At 38.0% G+C, this 22,315-nt stretch overlaps 1 protein-coding gene across 6 annotated transcripts in view; it reads right to left on the reverse strand.

Annotated features, from left to right (window-relative positions):
* The window catches only part of LOC117235724 (pituitary homeobox x), a 44,058-nt gene that overhangs the window by 8,318 nt on the left and 13,425 nt on the right, over positions 1-22,315 (reverse strand). For 2 of the 6 annotated variants that reach the window (XM_033498024.1, XM_033498023.1), the window contains exon 2: positions 12,382-12,638. In XM_033498024.1, coding sequence (XP_033353915.1) covers positions 12,382-12,638 — 257 coding nt within the window. Of the gene's footprint in view, positions 1-12,381; positions 12,639-15,764; positions 15,963-22,315 lie in introns of all 6 variants that reach the window. The other 4 variants (XM_033498025.1, XM_033498027.1, XM_033498021.1 and 1 more) reach the window with 3 other exon arrangements.

A 22,315-nucleotide genomic window follows, 5' to 3' on the forward strand; every position in this document is an offset into this window, starting at 1 on the left:
TTGTCGGGCGTTTACGAAGATATTGGCTCTTGTATGTCATTTTTCAAATTGTCGGTGTTATCGATTAAGAAAGACGTAAAAATGGATAATAAAGTGTAAACGTTTAACAAGTATAACGATTACATATTGGACTGAAATATTTACTTGGACCTCGGTTGAATTTGAAAGAGTTACTTTTTAACTTTCCGAGAGTTTTTTATTTGTATGTCTCAAACTTTGAAATATCTATCGAGAAATCCGTTCCTTTTACTAATTCTAAAAAGAGACAAGTAGAAAAATAGGAGATGTAACTCAATAGGAGTAACTGCACCCTATCCAAGTATATCTTCATGGCCAAATATTCTGGAATGAAGAACCGTATCCACTAGGATACGGCGAAGAAGCATCATGGCTCCTAGCACAAATTCTTTTTATCCTTCGTCTCATCCTCCAATTCTGCAATCGTCTTTTTTTCGACACTGTCCGCCATCCTGGTCGCTTTCATGCATTCACGCGTGCTTATACCACCCTCGTACGCTCCTTCCTTCCCTTTTCTTCTCATATTTTCGCTATTCCTCTTCTCACCCCTTTTCGTCCCTCCCACCTCCAGAACAGGCAGTCTCAGTTTCCAACGGTACCGTCTCCATAAATCTCACTATAACGGCGAGATGGATCAGCCGGAATGGCTACATCCTACGTAGAGGGAGCCAGTTCGTACTTGTATCGTGTTCGCGTGAATATGTGTGCACGGTTGGTCGCGCACGCGCGCGTATATCCACAAGAATTGCTATGAATATGCGGCTGCGTGCGGCGAAATCGCGTTGTCAGGACTGGATATGAGGGAGGATCGCCTTTGGTCATCGTTCAACTTCGTAATTATGAAAAATCTTATTATAGAAGAGATTTGTTATGTGCGAATATTGACTGTATCGAGAGAATATTCGATTGTTGATAATTGTATGGAAATAAAGGTCTGTAGCACATTTTGGTCAAAGTGGAGCTAGGATTCGGCGAACAATCGTTCGAGATTTCGATTTTCAGGTTTAATTATATTGGCTGTTTAATTAAATTTCAGTAATGGAATACTTTGTGCTTGAGAATCTATTGCGAAAGAATAGAAATCGCTATCATATTCGTAGCATCGATTGATTAACATCGAATGATTAACACGATTGGCAGGAGAGGCGGTATAGCTTACAAATTTTTGGCTACGTATGTCACTGACATAGCGATTTGATATATAAAGTAATAGATAAATATAGCATGGAAGAATGATTTGTCTATATGATCTTAAGGGCCCGATAGATCTTTGTAGATTTTGTTAAAATGTTTACGGAATAACTTCGATTTGGTGAAGTATCTCTAGGACTGAAGGGAAACTTAATTAATTAGACTTAAATGAGAACGTCTATCATGAAATCGCGTGACAGTTCCAAAAGTTTCAAAATGCCGCGGACAACGAGACAACTTTGTTGGATCGTAGCCAAGACGACGAAACAATCTTCCGGAAGACGACAGCGCAAGATCTGGTTTAGCGAATAGTTTGAGAGCATTTTCACGTAATTGAGAATACTCGCAACTATCGAGACTATATCGAACGCAACTGCAACATATTACGATCTTTCTAAAGACCTAAAAGAGACTATGACAGTTGCCTTGTGTTTTTGATAAAATGCTTTGGTCTTTGTTATCTTCCACGATACATAGACAATACAATTTTAAGACGACTATTGTAAAATTCATACGATTCGATCGATTTCATCGAATAAAGTAGAAATTTAAAATGTAAATAGCAATAAAATAATTAAATAATAATATTTTAATAATTGATTTTCGTTAGTTTAGCAAAATCGTAAATTGTTCGGTTTAAATACTATTTTATAGCAATTATGCTAGGTGGAAATATGAGTTGAATGTAAGAGAAATTGATAGTACGAAACAAAGTGTATTTTCAATCTTCCAAATTGTTTTCGTGCTAGAGCTAGACAAGTACTAGAGCGAAAGAGTATTAGAATTAGAAAATAAAAAAGGAAAGATAGAAATAGATATTATCATACATATCTAATCTACTAGATCTATTAATTAATGGAGCGCCGTGCTGTCGGGTCATTATCATTTTAAATATCTAAGATTGGTAACGTTCAACGAAATGATCCTAAATTAAAAGTTGATATGGACCAACGAGTTTATAAATAAATTTTTTATCATTCAGACATACTGACTACTGACATAAAAGACATACTAAAAGAGAAATTGTGTTATGAACTACGCAATTAAAAAAATATACATGAACCGTATAATATAATTTTATGTTTGTCTACATCATCATACATAAGCAATATATATATATTGCTTAAATATAAATATAAATATAAGTATATATAGTAATGCATAATGTATTTTACAAATTATTACAGATTATTCACAAAATTTCAACGAACTAGAACGGAAAAAAAATCAAAGAAGCATCACGTATTACTTAATAAAATACAATACAATTCTATCGTTACAATTTACCATTCACAGTTGACGTATCGATGCTCCCTTGTGTCCGATTGCTTGCGAATTTTTAACGAATCGAAGCAAAGAAAAGAATGGAGGAGACGAAACCCATGGCTTCTCCACTTACCCATGGAGAATTTAAAAATCAAAGATACACGATACGATCGACACGATATAAAAGATGCCATTGCAATTATATTACCCATAATTGATAGTACTCTTCATGCGTCGATAAAAATAAAAAATAAAGATTGAGATTAGTCAGCGCTATCGGACGAATTCTTGACGGTTGCGACCAAGGGGAAAGGATTGGGTAAAAAAAAAAAAAAGAAAAGAAAAAAGAAAAGAAGGGAAAGCGACGGAAGCGAGTATTATCGTTTGTATTAAAGTGGTCCGGAGGGCAACACTGAACGATACAAACGGCATATGAGCCGGCGTACGACATGGAATGGGAAGCCAGCTAGCTCTCTCTCTTGGTGTGAGCAGTTTTATGGATTTTTTTTATCGTTGTGGTAGTGGACTGTACAGCTGCAGCCAGTGGGATTCGGATATTCAATGTTGGCGTACCTGTATGGATATTAAATTAACACCCGTAAGCCGCGAGTATTAACAACTTTGCAAAAGATTATACGAGATTATGAGCTCAAGCGGAACACGTGATTTTTAATGCCGTGTCCCAGCTAGCTCTCGTGCTTCCTCCATTCCTTTGTAATTTATAAATAGTTACGGCTCATTGCGTTACGCGCGCTATCGATTCGCGTCGAATTCAATGCATCCACCCCCTTTTTTTCTCTTCCGTTCTTTTTCCTTCCTTTTTCGTCATTGTTTTCTTTCGTTCCGCGTCCCAACAGTCAGAAACTGTATCTGTCGTTAACGCGATCGCTTCGAAGATTGTCTGGAACCTGCTTCCCGCGACGAAAGGGTTTACGATGGATCTGTTTCTTTTTTGGCTTCCACGTTGTTCCAGAGGAGTTCGACCATTGTTCGAATCCGGGCCAAACTGACTTCCAGTAACGATTGGACGAATCTCATTGCTACAAACTACGAACAGATTTTACTCGATCTATGAAGTAAAATTCGAAGTGGATTCAAATTTCTGTGTTCTCCTTTTCGTATTTTTCTTCGTTCGAAAATCGTTTTAAAATTTGTCACTCAAACAGCAGTTATTGAAACATTTTGTTGTCTGTTGTTCTCACTATAAATGCCTACGATTAATTCATATAAAAAAATCAATCGTATTTGGTTATCTTATTACTAATCCATGCACCTATACATTTATATTTTATTCACATTAAAATTATAAAACGTTACTTTTAATGTCACAATATATCGAATGATTTGTAATTTGTAAAATTTGTTCGTGACATTTATTAGCCAAGTTACTTGCTATGCTTACGAAAAAATTTATTAATACTCGTAATTTATGAATTAGTAAAAGAACGCCTTTGGATTTATCCCACTCTTTTCTGAATCAACTTCTGTATATATTAATGTTTGTAAATAACGATTTTGTGGTTCGTACAAGGATTTTCAACGTCACTGATTAGCGATTATGCCTACATATTTTCGCGATAAGAAAGAATTCCGTGAAATACTTATCACCGGAAGGTGGATTGATTAGTTGCAATTATCATTACATCTGTGCCATTTTGAACTTTGAATTTTATAAATGGAAGATATGAAATATCTGGCGCAGAATATGATCTTTAATTGTGTAATGTAATGATGTGTTCCTTTCTAGTTTATCAACTGTAAATTATTCCACAGAATGATAATCTAATTAGATTCATTAGATCGCTATCTCTCAGAGTACAAGCGCGTGTAACTGATTAAATATATTTGAGACAAATTTCTCGTCACGTTTGTTATCTTTCGTGTTAATGTTTCCTATCGAGAAATTTATTACTTTACGTTTTACACGTTTATGATCGTTTTGAAACGATCGCAGAAATAATACCCCTTAGTCAAATTTGTAAATTCTCCGAAAATCTGTTATTGTAAAACTATCTTTGCATTTCCATATCATTTACGCGTTATTTCGCTCCTGATTCTTACTTACTCGATCCTTAATGCGTCAATAATAGAATCTTTTATTTTTAATTCATTTTTCCGGCAGATATTTTTAATCCTTAAATCATCTAACAATAGAATTTAAGAAACTTTCAATTTATTCGATAATAGCGTGTTTTACCATTCGATTATTGATTTGTCCTTTACCACTATAGCTGTACACTATGTACTTTCAGTTTCTTCTCTTTCTTCTCATTTTAGAAACACGCTATATTAGTACAATAGATTCTCAGTTATTATATTTTACTTCGACCATAAATCAAATATTGTAACACGAATCTTATCGACTAAAGATACCAATATCATAATCATAATACTGTCTATTATATTAACTATCCATGTATACCAGCCGACAACGCTAAAATCCATATCAAGAAATCGTGCAAATTTAATCGGTCCTCTATATATACGGCCAACGTTGGTTTTAATATCGGACGATATTCCGTGGAGCAGCCGCGGAAAATAAATCCGGAAATTCGATAACGTTACTTCGGGACTACAATTCACCGTAAAAGGTTAATATTCACGCTGGTAATCCACCAACGGAATATCGCAGATCACGCATGGCGGCCTTCGACGTTTTCCAACCCCGTCCGCAACGGTATTAACTTCGCGTGCGATTTACAGCGTACCAGCTCGCAATCGATTTACCGTGCCTCGAAATCTCCGATACAACCATCATATCGTCTCATCAAAGAATACGTTCGCCCGAATTCACGAAGTTGCATTCGCAAAGCGAGAACTTTCGGTTTCGCGGATCACTGCGCGTTCAAATCCGATCTTAAAAAAAATAATCGATGTTATATAAAAATATTACTGTACAACGTTTAGAACTGTAGAACAATACCTCCGTCTTAAAACGATCGTCAGACGTGTCTTTCTTGTACCGAATCATTGGATGTTACGTTCTACAAATTCGATATTATGTGGATGCTATAAACAATTTTTTCGTTTTAAACGGTGAAGATGTTTGTACGTACCGAATTGTTAAGTCATGGAATATAATGAACAAATTTCAGAATTTACAAATGTTAATATACGTAATACAATTATTTTAAGGTATCTGTGATTCGTGAAAGTTTTAATGCTTAATAAACAGAATAGCAAGAAATCTCGACGAGAAAAGAGTAAGATATTTCAACGTATTGTTTTAATATATTTCAGATTATTTTACTTGACGCTTTTAATTCAGTCATAAGTAACATTTACTTTTTGTATGTATGAAATAAAGTAAAACGTATAATTCAATCAGGTTAATGAAATATTTGAACGAATGCGTCGTTCATATAGTATTATACATATAATCGAATAAATACTTTATAACAAATTATTAAATGAACATAGGTACATATATTATATACATATATACAGGTATTTAAAAAATGTCGTATATATCGAAATAAATTCCAAATCTACCCTAAATTCTACACGAATACTAAACTTTTATCTTCCTCCAACTTCAAAAGCCTCCACGTAATCGCACTGAAAAAATATCCAACGAAATCCCGAAACCAGACCGGCCTCGGTCGCTAAAAATTGTTTTTCCCTGAAAAAGTGTGTCTGTTGCGGTGAAAAGCGGGAGGGCTGTCCCTGAATCAAACGAAGCGGCCGAAAAGCTGGTCTTGCTTATCCCTAAATCCCGCGTATCACCGTAACAGATATCCGCGCCATTACAGGCTCAATCACTGGCCCGTTAATCTGGAGATCTTTGCTCGGCCGCAGCAAAGGCTTCATAACGCGAGAGCGGAGCACTGGAATCGGGCGGCGTTCGCCGCGAAATCCCGAAGACAGCCGGCGTTGAGCCTTTGTGCACACGAGAACTTACGAGCTGGCAAGTGGCGGGCTCGGCCTGCCAACAGCTGGTTAGACGTTAAACCCTGGCGTATAACCGGAATTCGCGTTGGAGCGCGACAGTCGTACATGGCTTGGCGCGAAAAAGAGACCGAGACAGAGAGGTAAATGGTGAAACGAAGGCGAGTCGCGGTTCATCCAGGGGCGGCGAGAGAGAGAGAGAGAGAGAGGGAGAGGGAGAGAGAGAGAGGGGAGGGTCAAAGCGTTCGCATACCGGATGCAAATCGGTCTACGGAAGAGATATGCAACCGGACGACCGCAGTGCAGTACGGCGCAACGCGTGCATCGGAATGCAACCGGCCGTTGCAATGGCAAAGGTAATAATTGATATATAGCGATGGCATTGGCCGCTGACAGCCGCTAACCCGGCCGAATACGGATGACACCCGGTAATCCTCACTCTCATACCGGTTAGTGTCCACCTATATTCCGTGGCGTCCCATTTCCCATTCCCATGGCGTGTAAGCTCGGCCCCTCTCGTTCCCTCTACTCGTCTATCTGCCTTTCTCTAACCCTTCTATCTGTCTCTCTCTCTATTTCTCTCTCTCTCTCTCTCTCTCTCTCTTTGTACATTACGCGTGTGCGTTTTCTACCTCGCTTTAACTCTGTCGGTCTCTTGTACGCCTCCTCTGTTCCTCCAGCAGGTGTACCAACACACGAATCAGCGACGTGTGTCCGTCGCGAGGGTGGTGAAAGAAGCGAGAACGATACCGAACTGATAGAGGTAGATAGGAACAGTGGGAATGCACCGAGAGAGTGGAAGGGCAGCAAGAGGAAGGGGCTGCAACGAGGGTGAGATAGAGAGGGAGGAAGAAAGGGAGAGATGCACGTTTGCAGTACTATAGCGGAGGCTGCAGCATACAGAGAGTCCCGTGCAACGACGCCGCCACGCGGTGTGCGGTGCAACCATACTAATCCGCCGATGGATTTATGGTCTTAATCACCGGCGGATTATCTCGGACAGCCGCGCTCTGCTGCCACCGACCGAAACATACGCCTGCCTCTTTGCAGATAACTCTACCCAGCTCTCTCTATCCTCTCGCGCTTTCTCTCCTCTCTCGTCCTCTCCTTCTTTCTCTGCAACCTTGCACGCCTTGCACCCTGCTTCCACTGTGCCTTCCTTTTTCTATACTTCTTGGGACTCGTTCTGCAGGCACAACGTCCGCATCTGGATCTTTTACGCGCCGGAATAGACTGCTGTAATCGAGGACTGTGAATCGACGGCACGTGAAGTGACGCCGAAGCGACGGCAGGATGAAAATCGAACCCGTCGAATGGATGGAATTTGTGAGATCTCTTATTCGTTGGTTTCGGCAAACTGACGACGATCGGGTAATTTGTGAAACTGCCTTGTCGCGGAATATCTCGCGGCCGAAAGTTGCGATTCTATTGAGTCGAGCGTGAATCCACGAATTGACAATCCTTTAGTTAGTTCATAACGATAATCCTATAGTTGGCGAAGCAACTCAAGATTTTGAGACTTTGAACACTCAAAGTTATCATACTTTTAGTTTAATAATTACTCGAGTTACAATGTTACTCTCGGCTGCCGAATTTCTTATAACAAACGTAACCGATGGTCTTGAAATAGATTTCCCTTAAACATAAATCTACGTATATTTTAACGCATGCCGAGATTTCATTTAAAAATCGGATTATCTAGTTTTGAAGCTACGTGGGTATATGAGAAACATATAAATCACCGAGAAAAAATGTGAAGGCACCGGTAATAAATTTCCGTTGTTGTGATATAAATTGCGCAGCGATGAAACAAATAGTATAAAATAACAACGAGCCAGCCTAGTTCTATGAATTTTTATAATGCAAATTGTTTGCTATTATGTGGTAATATAACCTTCGTATACGTAGACTGTTATACGCCCTTTAGGAACGTATATCATTATTCGTTTTACAGAAAATAATCGTCGTATTGTTTATAATCCTAACGTAATTTGTAATACAAAAGAAAAACCATAAAGCAAGGGAGAATGTAATTTTAGGAACGAGCAGTTCCATCTGTTTTATAGTAAACAATCGCTATAAAAACTGCTATTACTTTCATCGTAACACACCTGACCAATTCTACTTAAATTCAAACGACTTAAACTTGATCAATTCAAACGAAGCATTATCACGAAATATCCTATCGAACGAATCGAATCAGCCTGTTCTTTCGAACGATTTCGCCTCAGGTCGTGAACCACCCCATTCAGATATCGGTTGAAATACCGGCAAATCCGTGGACAAAATAGATAAGCTTTCGCGCATTTATCGGCAAGCATTAAATGTTGCGTCGGGATTAATTAAGCGTAATGCCGCGGCTAGAATTGACTAAATGCGTCGGAATCGGTTCGCGTAAATTCCGCCGTTTGCAGGTTTGTGTCACGTAGAACTTTCCACCGAAGGACGACACAACAGCGCGAAAGCACGGTTGAACGGATCCGACAAGGATCGCGGTTCGTACCGTAGACACGATTTCGCCTCGCGTTCCAGGCTCGACTGACGGGAACACGTACCGTGCTTTGCCACACGCGATTCGTGTGATAAATTGAAAATTTTGAGAGCAGTCTATCCATAAGGTTAACGCGAAGATTTCAGGCTTTTTGTATAGCGACTTGCGAAAGTATTCGAACAGTTTATCGTAGGAAATTTTTATGTATATGCGGTGATTACAGAAAGTATAGGCATATATCTATATTTTATACTGTAAAGTATGTGTTTATCGGGTTCTAAAGTGTTGCTAAACGATAGGAAATGTAATGTACTTGGAATTTGATCGATTAATATGTAAATACTAGCAAGAGATATAATTTATTACAAAATAGCTAGCACAAATTGCAGTACAAATTAACCATTTTCCACTTGCTCTCCTGGTTTCCTTACATATAATTACGTTTTTGCAAGAATAAAATATACTCTCGGTATTTTCGAAATCTCCAAACGATACTCCTTTCACGAACTATTCCTCGTTATGAATTACTTTTTCCTTCGAAGGATTTGAAGTATCGAAAGACCGTATTAAAAGACCGTACAAAATTATTATACTTCGTTTTCTACTTTTCTGAATTTTGAAATGTAACGACCCATCACGAGTAGGATATAGTATGCACTATGCTCTAATATCAGTTTTCCTGTAGCGTTTTCCTTATTCGATGATCGACCTCGACTACCGTTAACCGCGCGTCAAAGCCAAACGAAAGAAAGCGAGCAAAGCGGTGTCTCGATGAAAACGTTAAAATTCGCGAACGCATCGGTGGTTCCACGATAGTTGGGATCCGCAGAATTTTGGTACATGGCGTATAGCGGCGTGGCGGGAATACCGTGCCATGCTCCGTGTGGTTCTATAAATCCAGAAGGGCTTACCGGCGCAAAGCTTCCCTTGTGAGCTGCGCAACCTCACGTGACCTCATACCTGCCCACTTCCATCCCTGTTTCTCTTTCGATCCCTATGTTTCTCGTCCGAGCTCTCATCCACTGATATGACCGTTCCTAAAAGCCTTGCTGAAACGCACGAAACCGCGAGGATTGTCAAGTCGAGAAGCATGTCCCGGTCGCTTGATCCAACTCAAATTGTGGAACGAGACGTGGATTCGTCTCGTTTGCTCGCGTTTTACCCCGAAACGACTGGCGATGAATTTTTTCTTCGTTCACGATACAGAAGGCTTACTTTGTTGGTCCTTTCGATATTATTTTTCCTTTCAGCGTTTCTCGTAACCTTCGATATTTAAGTTTATGAATTTATTTGCTCAGTGTCGTGTTTTTTTTTTTTTTTTTTTTTTAGAGCGCTATGCGATGAGTTAGATAACGGAAGAACGTTTTATAATGTGTTACAGAGTTGTAAAAGAGTTTTATGGGACTTGTGTAGGTACGCCAAATTGGTTAAAAAGTATAGACTTTTAAAGCTTACAGACTCTGACGATCCTTACGAAAATTACTTTCACAGAAGAATTTTTATCTCCGCGACTATTAAACGTACGATGTTCTCTTTTTGATTACTTGCAAAATATCTTTCCAATAATTATCGATTTTAATATAGATACGATATAATAAGTTTAGTCATTTTTGTGCTACAAATCGCAGTATGACGGAATCTAATAATCGTACGGAACGAATAAAATCGAGTGACATGTTTGTATTAATTGAAATTAAATTACCTTCCAGAAATCTACAAATAGAAAAGTAGAATGTATGTTATGTTTTAATAAGCAGTTCGCCACGTATTTCACTGCATTGGTTTAAGATTTTCCTTGATAGTCATATTTCTCACTGACTAACGTTCGAAATTCTCGTTGTTGAACTTCACACATCAGACGCGTAAGACAAGCAGAAAAATTGACCGCCTACTTCTCGAAAATATCAGGTTCGGTGGGCAAAGAAATGGCATTTTCCGGTCACGAGCCATGTCTGCAGACGCGAGACTGGCGAGACCTCGAGGTATCGGCCAGTAAAGAGCATGAATTGTTGCCTTTGTAATCGATACTTCAACGCATCAATGCGCCCATTGTAAGTTTCTGTTGCTACTTTGATCAACTCGATTTCACGTCACCCTGATTCGTGTTCGAGCTCTGACTCGAATCTTTCAGAATGAGTCGAGCAACTCCGTTCGCAACGAGGAAAAACAATACGTCGACGCAGATAGATGAATTTCCATTCTCCAAAATTTGTTTGTCCGAAATTAGACGCATGATCGATGGACGTTCGCCCAACCGGTGATAAAGCGAGAAAACGCTGATAGCGATGCGTTACCTTCACGCAATGACGAAAAATTCATCAAAAATTATCGATTATCTGTACGATTATGTGTCTTCCGTAAAAAATAATTAGTCACGAGATCGATAGACTCGTTGATGGAAATTTATAGAAAGTTTAATTCAAATATAAGTCTTGCAAATCTTTCAAATAATCGCGATTATTTAGTACTCGATAAAATTAGAATTAAAGTGTCTGGATTCACCGATTAAACAGCGCTTAATATGATTATTTATTGATATTAATTATTTAAATGAATACTTTCTTATACTGTTCTTTATTACTGATAATATACGAATATTAATTTGCTGTCAACTCAAGTTGGCTTATTACTGACTTATATATTGTATTTGCAATTGATTTATTTTGCATAAGAATACTTTTATTGCGATAATAGATGACATTCTTTCAGCTAGTTGTCAATCTTTCGTTACGATCAAATTTCATTCTAAAGTATAGGAAAGTTGTCACTTTTTGATAAGAATAGAATTATATATTACGTATAGTAAATTATGGAAGTATCGCATCTTAACTTTTAACTCTCGTAATGGTTATTTAATATAAGTATACATATAAACACTGCGTAATAGTCGTTTGCTATCAAACTGCACCATGTTTCGCAATGTAAGATTAATTTTTTATTTGTAGCGCTGCAAGCAAGATAAACTCGCTTAGTCCCCGAGTATTCTAGTGATGTACTGTAAATCAATCGAAACACCAGTCGTACTCTGAGTATCGGTTGAACAATTAGCAAAAATAAATGTTCCTTTCCTCGCAGACAAAATTCGGTAAATCAATATTACTTCTTTAATTCAGAAAAATGACAACGATTCGAGAAAACATTCATTCTTCCCTCTGCAAAAATCGTAATAAACGAAATTGAAAGCATTCGATTATCATAAAGATATTAACGAAAATAACAATTTAATCAAAGACCGATCGAGAGTATTTGTCTACCAGCAAAGCGCAAAAATGGATTTCTCAGCGATATCGTAGAAAAGAAAGTAGACTGCGAATTTCTATGCATTTATACAAAATCTGAGAAAGTGTACAGAATTCATGTAATATGCAGAGATCTATAAAATATTCAAAGCAGAGTAAACGTTACGATTTTTCACAGATGAGACAAAATTCCGTTTAAGTTCTTTCCTTTTACTTATATTTCGTGAAAATATAAATTTGCATAAAAGTAAATCGCGGACTATTAAATTAAGAACAATCGTCACTCACCCTGACTCGTGGCTCGGGAAGCTTCGTGAACAGACCTATCTCTTCCCTGGTCGACATATCCGGATACCGATTCCTCATGAACAAGGCCTCCAGCTCCTGAAGTTGTTGGGACGTGAAATGCGTCCTCTGCCGCCTTTGACGTTTGTTCTTCTTTCCATCCTTATCGTCCGCGTTATTTACCCCAACTACACCATCCGGAGAGACCACTCCTCCACCGGCGCCCAATTCGTGTTTCACCTCTGTTGGTGTTGCAACATCTGAAATGTGTTAAAATATCACATTCTCTAGAAAACCATGCCACTTATACTACGAGAGTTCAATGTACCTTTACGATTAACAAATCGAGTCTCGTATTTTGAATAAATCACACATTCCACGTTGTAACGAGGGAAATGATCTTTATCGCGTGAAACAGCAAAATGTGAGTCACTCGTGGCATAGCGGAATATCCGTTGTTTGTTTCTCTATTCCATTTTTCCCGCTACGATGTTTAAAAGCTTTCGTAATTAATCAAATATATCGAAATCTTCGTGAAATTAAGGGACCACCTAAATGCGAACCTTGTTAAATCTTAATTTCGGCAAAATCCATCAACAAAATATTTAATAGCGTAACTCGTTAGATATATTATACTACATGTGCGTAATACCGTACGACGTGACGATCATCGATCGATTAGACCGTTTGATCGGTAATCTCTGCCGTGGCTAGACCGTACCCTGCCGTTCGAGAATAACACGAATGTGTTTGTCATGACCGTGACAGTGACAGGTGAGGGTATTTCACCCCTGACTCCGCAGGCAGCAAATCGCCAGCTTCCCTTACTCGTATTGACAGCCGTGTGATCGATTGCCTCTTTTTTCAAAGAGCACCGCTATCACTGCGTCTGATGATGCCGCTAACTATCTTCTAACTAAGACGACCGTTTCTATTTACAGAGGTAGCAACCCAACATGAGGTCGCTCCGATACCAACTAAGTCGCGTCACGAAGAACCTTCGACTTTTTTTTTTTTTTTTATCACCGTGTTTCAATTTATTCAGTATGATCCTAATCTACCTAGGTTTGTAATGTCGTACATGAAGTTTCACTGTTCTCGTGGAACAAGATATTTCAGTCGTATGACAAAGAGTACAAGAGTTACCAGGAGTTGAAGGAATAATGTACTTTATAGGTCATTTTGCATCGTTAATTGCCTTAATACCGATCTTATCGTTGAAAAATATTTGCTTCGTGTTTTATTCAAGATGAATTTAGATTCGTAGGAGAAACGAAAGATTTCAGATGTAATTCGGAGTAAGTTCGATTCCGTCAAACAAAGACTAACAAACAAACAATTTTCAACGCGTTGTAATTATTTCTCAAAAAAAGGAGTAGACGATTGTCAAAATATATCTAAAAACAAGATATATAATCGTATTAGTAAAGAGTACGAATATAAAACTTTTAAATATTTATGAAAGAAGAAAAAAAAACACGGGAATTATTCAAAAAGAAGTATAGTCAAGAAATAAAGTTAGTATAATCGTTAGTTATACTTACAAGATGCTAAATCTAAGTCTAAACAAGGAAATAATTTAACTTTCAAATCTTTTCTTCTTTCAATCTTATCTCGGCTCGTTTTCCATTCGCCAATATCCAAAATACAGTTACATCGTCCTTCTTACTTGACTCCTTAACGCACAAATTTTTCCTCGCTTTGGCCGCAATTTACAATGAAATTTCCCCACGATAAAAGCAGTTCAACGCGCAGCGCGAATGAACGTACAACGTATTCATTCTTCGGGTTATCATAATCCTAATTTCCATGAAGATCGATCCCCCAAAAAATAATAGGCCGAACTAAAAACAAATTTAAGCGATATTGCAAAAAAAAAAAAAAAAAAGAGAAGCTCGTCAATTTATATGGAATAAATTTCAGGGAATTAATTCGTCGAAACGAGAGTTACTCATCGAAGTATGTGGAATTCAAACATCTTTCACGGCTGACTGACGCGAATGAGAGGAACGTGCTGGACTCGGTCGAAGGAGCACGAGAGGCCTCGCCCTCGTCTCGGGATTACAACGAGTGAAGTGAGATCCGTCCCCGGGGTTTGTTGTTAACCAGGCCCGTAAGACTCCGGGAGATATTTCAATTTGCAGGGATTTGGGGCGGCTGCGAGAGTGCCGGCTAAGTGCCGAACAAACCTGCAAACAAACGACGCCAGCATTTTCCTCGTCTTTCTCCTGCTGCACCCGACAACGGCACTCTCTGTTATCATTTGATTTCACAGTCGTTCGTGAGACGGCAGCTCGGCATCGTTTCCCGCTGGAATCTCCATGCTATCCTACTTGATCGATGCGCGAGCCTTTGCCTTTCCTCGCGCAAAGATGACACGCGACTCTGTGTATTTGTATTATTTATGTATGTATTATTTGCACAGCAGTTTAATGGATCGAGAATATTGTGTTAAAATAAACTTTTCAGTTGATCGATCGAGGTTACGTAAGCGTATCATAGAAGCTTGTTGTTACAAGATTTTTGTTAAGAAGAACGTGTTCGATCGTGATATTAATACAAAGTTTCTTGGTTTTGGATGATTTAACACGCGAGTACATGTTTGTTGATAAAAGCTAGTTAGTATCGTTAGGACGAAGCTGTATAGTAACGTTATACAGGAAAGTCTGTTATAGACGAAAAAGTGGATCAAAAGTATCGAATACGTATTTTCAAGACAAATTATGTTTAAGATAAATTCGATAGTTTCTTATCGTGGATCTTTTGTTCTTGCTTTCGCCAGCTCACGTAGTAACGATACTTGGTCAAAGTCATTTCGAAATCTTAAAACGGTACGTCTGTAATATTTTCTACGATAAACAGTTTCATTCGTTGGATTATTCTACAGACCTGTGAAACTGTTAAATCATGTCTCTTCGACAATTTGCACGTACGTACACCGACTAATTCTACGCATACTAATTCCACGAACTACGAATTCCCCTTACTCGTCGAAAATAACCATAAAAGAGGAAAGATCATGCAGAAGCGAGCTAAACTATCTATCTCCTCTATACCACTCTTGGTTACGAGCTATTCTCGTTAACTACTCCGCATCTATTGTCTAAATACATAGTCTACATCGAAATCTAACAATTTTTTATCGGATTTCTATCGTTACGCAATTTCCACTTAACTGGAAGCAAATCACCTCGAAGACAAACGAATCTAAACGGAACCACTCTATCACGAAGAAGCGCAACGTCGACGAAGGTTAACGTTAAGAAAAAAAAAAAAAAAAATTGAAAAAAAAAGGAGAAACGTCAAACGAATTGATTTGGTGAAACGAATAAACAGGGAGGAAGGGGTTGCGATAGAGAAGTTGCTCGTAAAGTGGCGAGGCGTACCTTTTCGAATATCCGGCCTGTGTGTCGTGTTCGTGCGGGACCTAGGCTGTGCGGTAGAAAATCCACCGGAGGGTGTCGTGGGTGTCGCACCCGGTGTACTGGGGTTGCTGCCACCGGGAGTGTGAGCTCCGTGACCCGTCAAATCGAGCCTCGCCAAACCCCCGGTCACCTCGTCCCGGAAGTCGCCCTGTGCCCATACTGCAAAACGCATCACACCCTCTTGCAACATCGTCTAAGCTCTCCGCAAGCTTCGCTATTTACTAACTTATTTCGTTACTAATCCGGAATCCCGCGGGGTCAGTTTCGCCCCTTCTAAGACGACAAAGGTGTTTCCTCGAGCGGCAAAGTGGCAAAGAAGAGTTACAAGGCAAAGGTTTGTCGAATATGTGAAAAAATGTAAACGACCCTGCCCTTTTGTCTACCTTTCTTATCCAAGCAGATTATCTTATCTTCGCGTCTTTCCTCTTTTAGTTTCTTAATATTCTTCTTTTATACCGAGATATGTATTCTAACCGTGACATGTAATCGAACATCCTGATTACCAACAGACGTGGAATTTTATAGGAAAATTCTATCTTTTGGAATTCCGTCTTTTTCCTCTTACGCTTTCTCCTATTCCTTGTCGTTTTATCCAAACAAATTTTCTATTTTTCGATACTTATATATCTTTCTCTTCCATATTTTTGTCCTGCTTAATAAATGTTGGGCCAATACGAGTCAGTCTTATCCGATTTCATTTTTGTAACTTTCGTGATTTATTTACATGCTGGTGTTATGATTACCAAATTCTTCAACACTCTTTACCATTCTACGGTGTATAACATTTATCGACTACCTCACTCGTCGATGTTCGACAATTTTAGTAAAAAAGCGAGAACCGTTCAACTGGTTCACCGGTCGTTCATTTAGCGTGGCGAGAAAGAATGCAACGAACGTTACAAGTAAACTACATACACTGTAACTTCCGAGGGCACAAAACTATCGAACAAGCAGAGAAACACCTACCAGTCCTTGCAACTGATCAACGACAACAAACGGTGTCGTAGCTCGTGTAAAAATATTCGATTCACGCTGACAACACATCGTTTCGAATGGCAGACTCGTGTTTTCGTTTGCAACAAGCGTACGTGAAAAATCGCGCGTATAAAAACGCACTTCACAGCCCGAGAACCCCGACGAAGCACTATTTTGTCTCGTAATTAACGGCAGCATACTTTTCCCTCGCGTTATTTATTCACATTGGGTGCTCCACTGCCACAGGAAAATAAAGAAAAAAAAAGAAAAAAGAAAAGAAGGAAAGGATAGAGAAGAAAAGAAAAGAAAAAGTTCGTTCGGCTCCAAACGAGTGGTAGTCGAGAATAGGGCTGGCGAGAGTGAGCTGTCGGTGGTAGCCAGCCAACGGAGAAGTTAATCGGCCAGGCCGTTTAGTTTCGCTCCGTTTAGTTATATTTGGTTTCCACGGGGGCGGCAAAGGAGGAGGGAGGCGGTTCACAATTAGTCGGCGCGTAACTCGGGCTCTGATTTAGTGTCACAAGCCAGCCACGGACCACGAAAACGCGCGTGTCACTCTTCCAGGATATTGCCAACCGTGTTACGAGCTACTGCGCGTGTTGGCTGTCTTCGAGACGCAGTCCCAGTGAGAGACGCATGTACCGTATAGACCAACAAGGATATTATTCACCAACGTTCGAAACGTAAAAACAGGCGCAGACTGTTTGCATCCGCGAGATGCGACGTTAAATACTCGAAACAATTTGGCAATTTGCATAGTTTGTCTCTCTAAATGCTTCGGGTATAGTTCAAACGCATCCACAGGGAAGAAATGTCCGTCAATGTTGAATTTGTCGAACTCTTGCCGAGGTTTTGCCATTTCTGTTGTTACCGGATTTGATTTATAAGGACGTTTGCAATTTCGATTAATGCGTTTGATCGAGGAAGATTCATCGTTTATGTGCGTTAGTATCTCGTACGTGTTGCCCCTTTTATAGTAGTTAAATTTTCTACATTTTCTGGGAAGACTCTGTCTTTATATTTGTTCTTATATTTTATATCTTTAACAGAAAATAAGCTTGCCAGAGATATAAATATTATCTGAATATTTCGTATAATCTCCTTAAGGGTTGCTGTTTACTCGGTTCAGAAATTCAATTACAAATTCACTATCGTACAAAGTATTTTTTATTTATAGCTACGTATCTACACGGGTTATTACGTAACTAGTTTTTCAAATTTCCTCAGTTTCGATTTGCAATTTGTATCTAAATCGATGTTATACGTATATTCTAAAAATATAAATATTACGTATCGAGTAGGATTCGAGATATACAGGGTGGTTGGTAACTGGTGGTACAAGCGGAAAGGGGGTGATTCTACGCGAAAAAAGAAGTCGAAAATACAGAATAAAAATTTTTAATTTTTCCATCGAGAAAACGATCTACAGTGAGATCCGTTATAACGAGACGCGATAAAGTGGACGCGTACCGAGCGAAAATTCAAAGTCGATTTTCTCGAAAACAAAGCCTCGACCGAACAATTTTTATTCTATATTTTCGACTTCTTTTTTCGCCTAGAATCACCCCCTTTCCGCTTGTACCACCAGTTACCAACCACCCTGTAGATAGAGAATGCGTTAAAACTTAACAAAGGAGCGAGTAAATGCATGCATCCAATTATCTGAATACGATTTAATTAATTAGATCAATGAACGCAATCTCGTTATACATACGAGTTATCAATTTATCCAAATTATACGGATAAATAGAGTTGCATTTTATAGTAAACATTGCACAGCTGGTTTGGTCGATTAAAAAGGATAATCGTTAATTTTTCAGAATGAGCATAATTGAGAAGTTACGAGTATAGCCATTTCTGGTTCGCAAATGCTGCGTTGTTAATATAATCCGAGAGAAGTTGTTTCGTTTAGAAAGAACCGAGAATATACTTTATAAAGTGGATTACGATTATTTAAATACAACTAGATTTTGTTAGGAGCATAAACGTGAAAGAAGATTAAACGTATCTGTCAATTAATCCTTGACAATTATTCTAAAGCTTAGAATTTACTCATAACGTTATTATAATAATTGTTGGAGAAACTATTATGACTCGTAAGACAAGCTTTAGTTGTTTAAATATAAATACGTTTTATTATGAACCTAGATACAGAAAATGATTAAATACTTTTATAAATCATTACAACGCTCCACATTGTAAATTTTAACAACGCGTGAACTCAACGCCTTTCTGACGTAAGCACATTTAAAAAGAAAATGAAAATGGAACAAGAGATGGATGGAGGAAAATAAAAAAGGAATTTAGAATGAAGATCTGTCAATTTTACTCGTCCTTAAATTATTAAATCCGAGCCCTACGATAACTAGATATAATATAAACACTGAACGAAATTCATCTTCAAGGAGTGAATGAGACTTTATCTTCTCTACCAGTTACTAATATATATTATTTAACAAACATGTACAAACCATTGCCATCTTGTCTATCTCCAATTGTTCGGTGTTCCTCGAAAACACTGTTTCTCCCAGAAAATACGCAGTTAACGTTGTACGTATGAAACAATAATTTTACAACATTGCTTATCGCGATTCGCGATCGATAAGCACGATCGAACGAAAGCGCAGTCGATTCATATTTTTCACGATCATCGTTGCACAACGCTCTCTGTCTTCATTAAACTGACTCACGTTCTTTCGACATTATATACACGACACAACGTTAACAATATTGAGTTGTTGAATCGATGCAACGATCGATAACATTGTTATCATTTTGAAGTATTTTCTATATATTAGGAACTTTATATTAGGAACTATATATTAGGAAATTCTATATATTTTCTATATATTTTCTCCGTCATTTTTCTCGCAAGTGAATAATTCCGTTAAATTCGCCGACAAACTTGCCTCTTAAACAAACTGCACGAAATAGTTTCTTTTAATCTACGAGTCTGCAAATAGATCGGTTGTCTATTTGATGGGCTAACGTGGAGAACACGTGTAAAGTGCTACGAATGGCCATACGAGGATAAGCTTCATCCTGCTGATGCGATGGTTAGGTGGTTTGTTTGTCAAGGCCAGTCCCCTAGGAAAAGCGGCCGTGCCGCAGTGATGTCGCCGTTATCGGTGATGTCTCCTCGGCAAACAGCATCTGAGAGCTCGAAACATGGATTCCGTGCTACTTATCACGATCCACGTAACAGAAGAATGCAAACGATGTAACACGTTGTAAATAAACGACTAACGGGCGAAGGGACACGATGATGACTCGTCGTTAGTTCGAAAACAACTAGCAGCTGATTTCGATACGTCGACGTATTTTTGTGAAAAGATAACGCTCTATAGAACTGTCGTAAGTTCTGTACGACGAGTCGAAAATCACGGAAACGTAAGTTAAGACTTCAGCAATTAGAAAATGTATTTAACATACAGCGAAAGGAGACGATATGAATAACAAATTGGAACAAATTTTTTAGATTGGAAAAGAGCAGCTCGAAAGAATGGCGAGCGACAACTTATAAATAAATAAAATATAGAGTAAATAAATTTAGAACAATGGTAGGATAAACAAATAAATCTTTCGAGAGATAAATAAAAGTACGAAAAAAGAAATGGACGACGATTTATAGAGAGATGCTAGAAATTAGAGGGAAAAGATTAACATATCGTGGATAAGTAATGCGAATTAATTTTTTCTTCTGGAGTATTTATTTTAAAAAATCAAAGATCTCGAAGTTTGGAAAATTCTATGCTGTTAAAGATTTTCGACCGTGTTATTGGACGCGTTAAATCCTAAAATACACTGAAAATATTGAAATGAAAAAAGAAGACAGGATATTTATTTTTTTGTTGTTTCTTAAATTCTTTAAATTCGGGATTTCGGTTCTTAAAATAATAAACACACGACACACGGGGTTTTCTGTCACAATTACCTCGTGTAGATTCTATTCTTCGCGCTTGTTGTGCGATCGTAAACATCCGAATAATCCTGTGCATATCGGGTAACAGCGAGAAATTTCGAAATTGACGAAGAACACATAACGTTACGTCGGTTCACCCACTAAAAATGTATTTTTCGTTGCTGTTTTGATAAAACCAGTGTACACCACTGAAACTTCCTCGTTCCGAAGTTTGTATATTATTTCAAGATTAGAGTTAATCTTATAATCTACATCCTGATCCGACACACGCTATTCAAACGGCCTACTCAACCCGGTGAAATTTATAGGGTCTCCATTTTTCACGTTTCAATACCTTGCCGCTCGATGGTGTAGCGCGATCTATTTTGTGCATAAGGTTCTCCTTTTCCGAGAAACGATATCGTACAAAAGAAATTGTTGCAATAAGAATCGTAAAATGTACCAACAATATGTACGAATCGAAGAATGCTACGTATGCACGTTGAATGGCACGTACAAATATTTGTAAATCGTATATTTAGTTTGAAAACGTTGTTTTTGACAATTTTGGAGAATTTGAAAAAGTCGTGACAATACGAAATTTCTTACATATCTCTTTCAAGAATTTTCTCTTCGTTCATTTATGACGCATTATACGCGAAGAAATTATTCGCCGTATTTACATGTACGTAATATGTGTCTTACATATGTATCTTCCTCAACATTGAAGAAGATATGACAACACAAGAATGATAAAGTATTAGATTATATAACGTGTATAAACGTAATACATTTGTCGTATCAAAAATTAATTTTGTCTTTAACGAATCGTTAGCTTCTTCTTCGGCAATAGGAAAATTTTACGATTACAGCGAACATTCTCTTTGTCTTATTCCTTTTTTTCTTTGAACCATTTGTCACGAATAATTCTTCCTTTCGTACGCATCACTAACTATGCCACTTTCTGCTATTAACGCAAGATTAATAGAATTAAGATAGGTAAATATTTCGAATTAAACTGAAGTACGCGTATTAAACTGAAGTATCAAAGAGTATTATAGGATCGACAAATGCGTGTACCATGTTGTGAAAATTAGAAAATACAGTGAAATTATAAACGAATTTTTTCGATGCCGGCTCAGTGTAGGATAGAATGTTCCATTCTATTCTATTCAATTTCAATTTTTTCTTCGAACCATTTGTCACGAATAATTCTTCCTTTCGTACGCATCACTAACTATACCACTTTCTGCAAGATTAATAGAATTAAGATAGGTAAATATTTCGAATTAAACTGAAGTACGCGTATTAAACTGAAGTATCAAAGAGTATTATAGGATCGACAAATGCGTGTACTATGTTGTGATGTTGTGAAAATTAGGAAAATGTTCCATTCTATTCTAGTGAAATTATAAACGAATTTTTTCGAATGCCGTATTAAACTGAAGTATCTCAGTGTAGGATAGAATGTTCGTTACGAACAAAGGTTGAGAATGTTCGATTTGGTCACGTATGACGTTCGAAGACAAAGAGCTATTATGACTCCTTCCTATATATTTTGCTCGATATATTCTCCAATATAGTTCCCACGAGATCTCCTGCAGAGTTCTTGGAGGCTTAACATGTCGTATCGTTTGAC

Source organism: Bombus vosnesenskii, unplaced genomic scaffold (assembly GCF_011952255.1).
Source record: "Bombus vosnesenskii isolate JDL3184/JDL3185 unplaced genomic scaffold, Bvos_JDL3184-5_v1.1 scf7180000013319, whole genome shotgun sequence".
Taxonomy (NCBI): Eukaryota; Metazoa; Arthropoda; class Insecta; order Hymenoptera; family Apidae; genus Bombus; species Bombus vosnesenskii.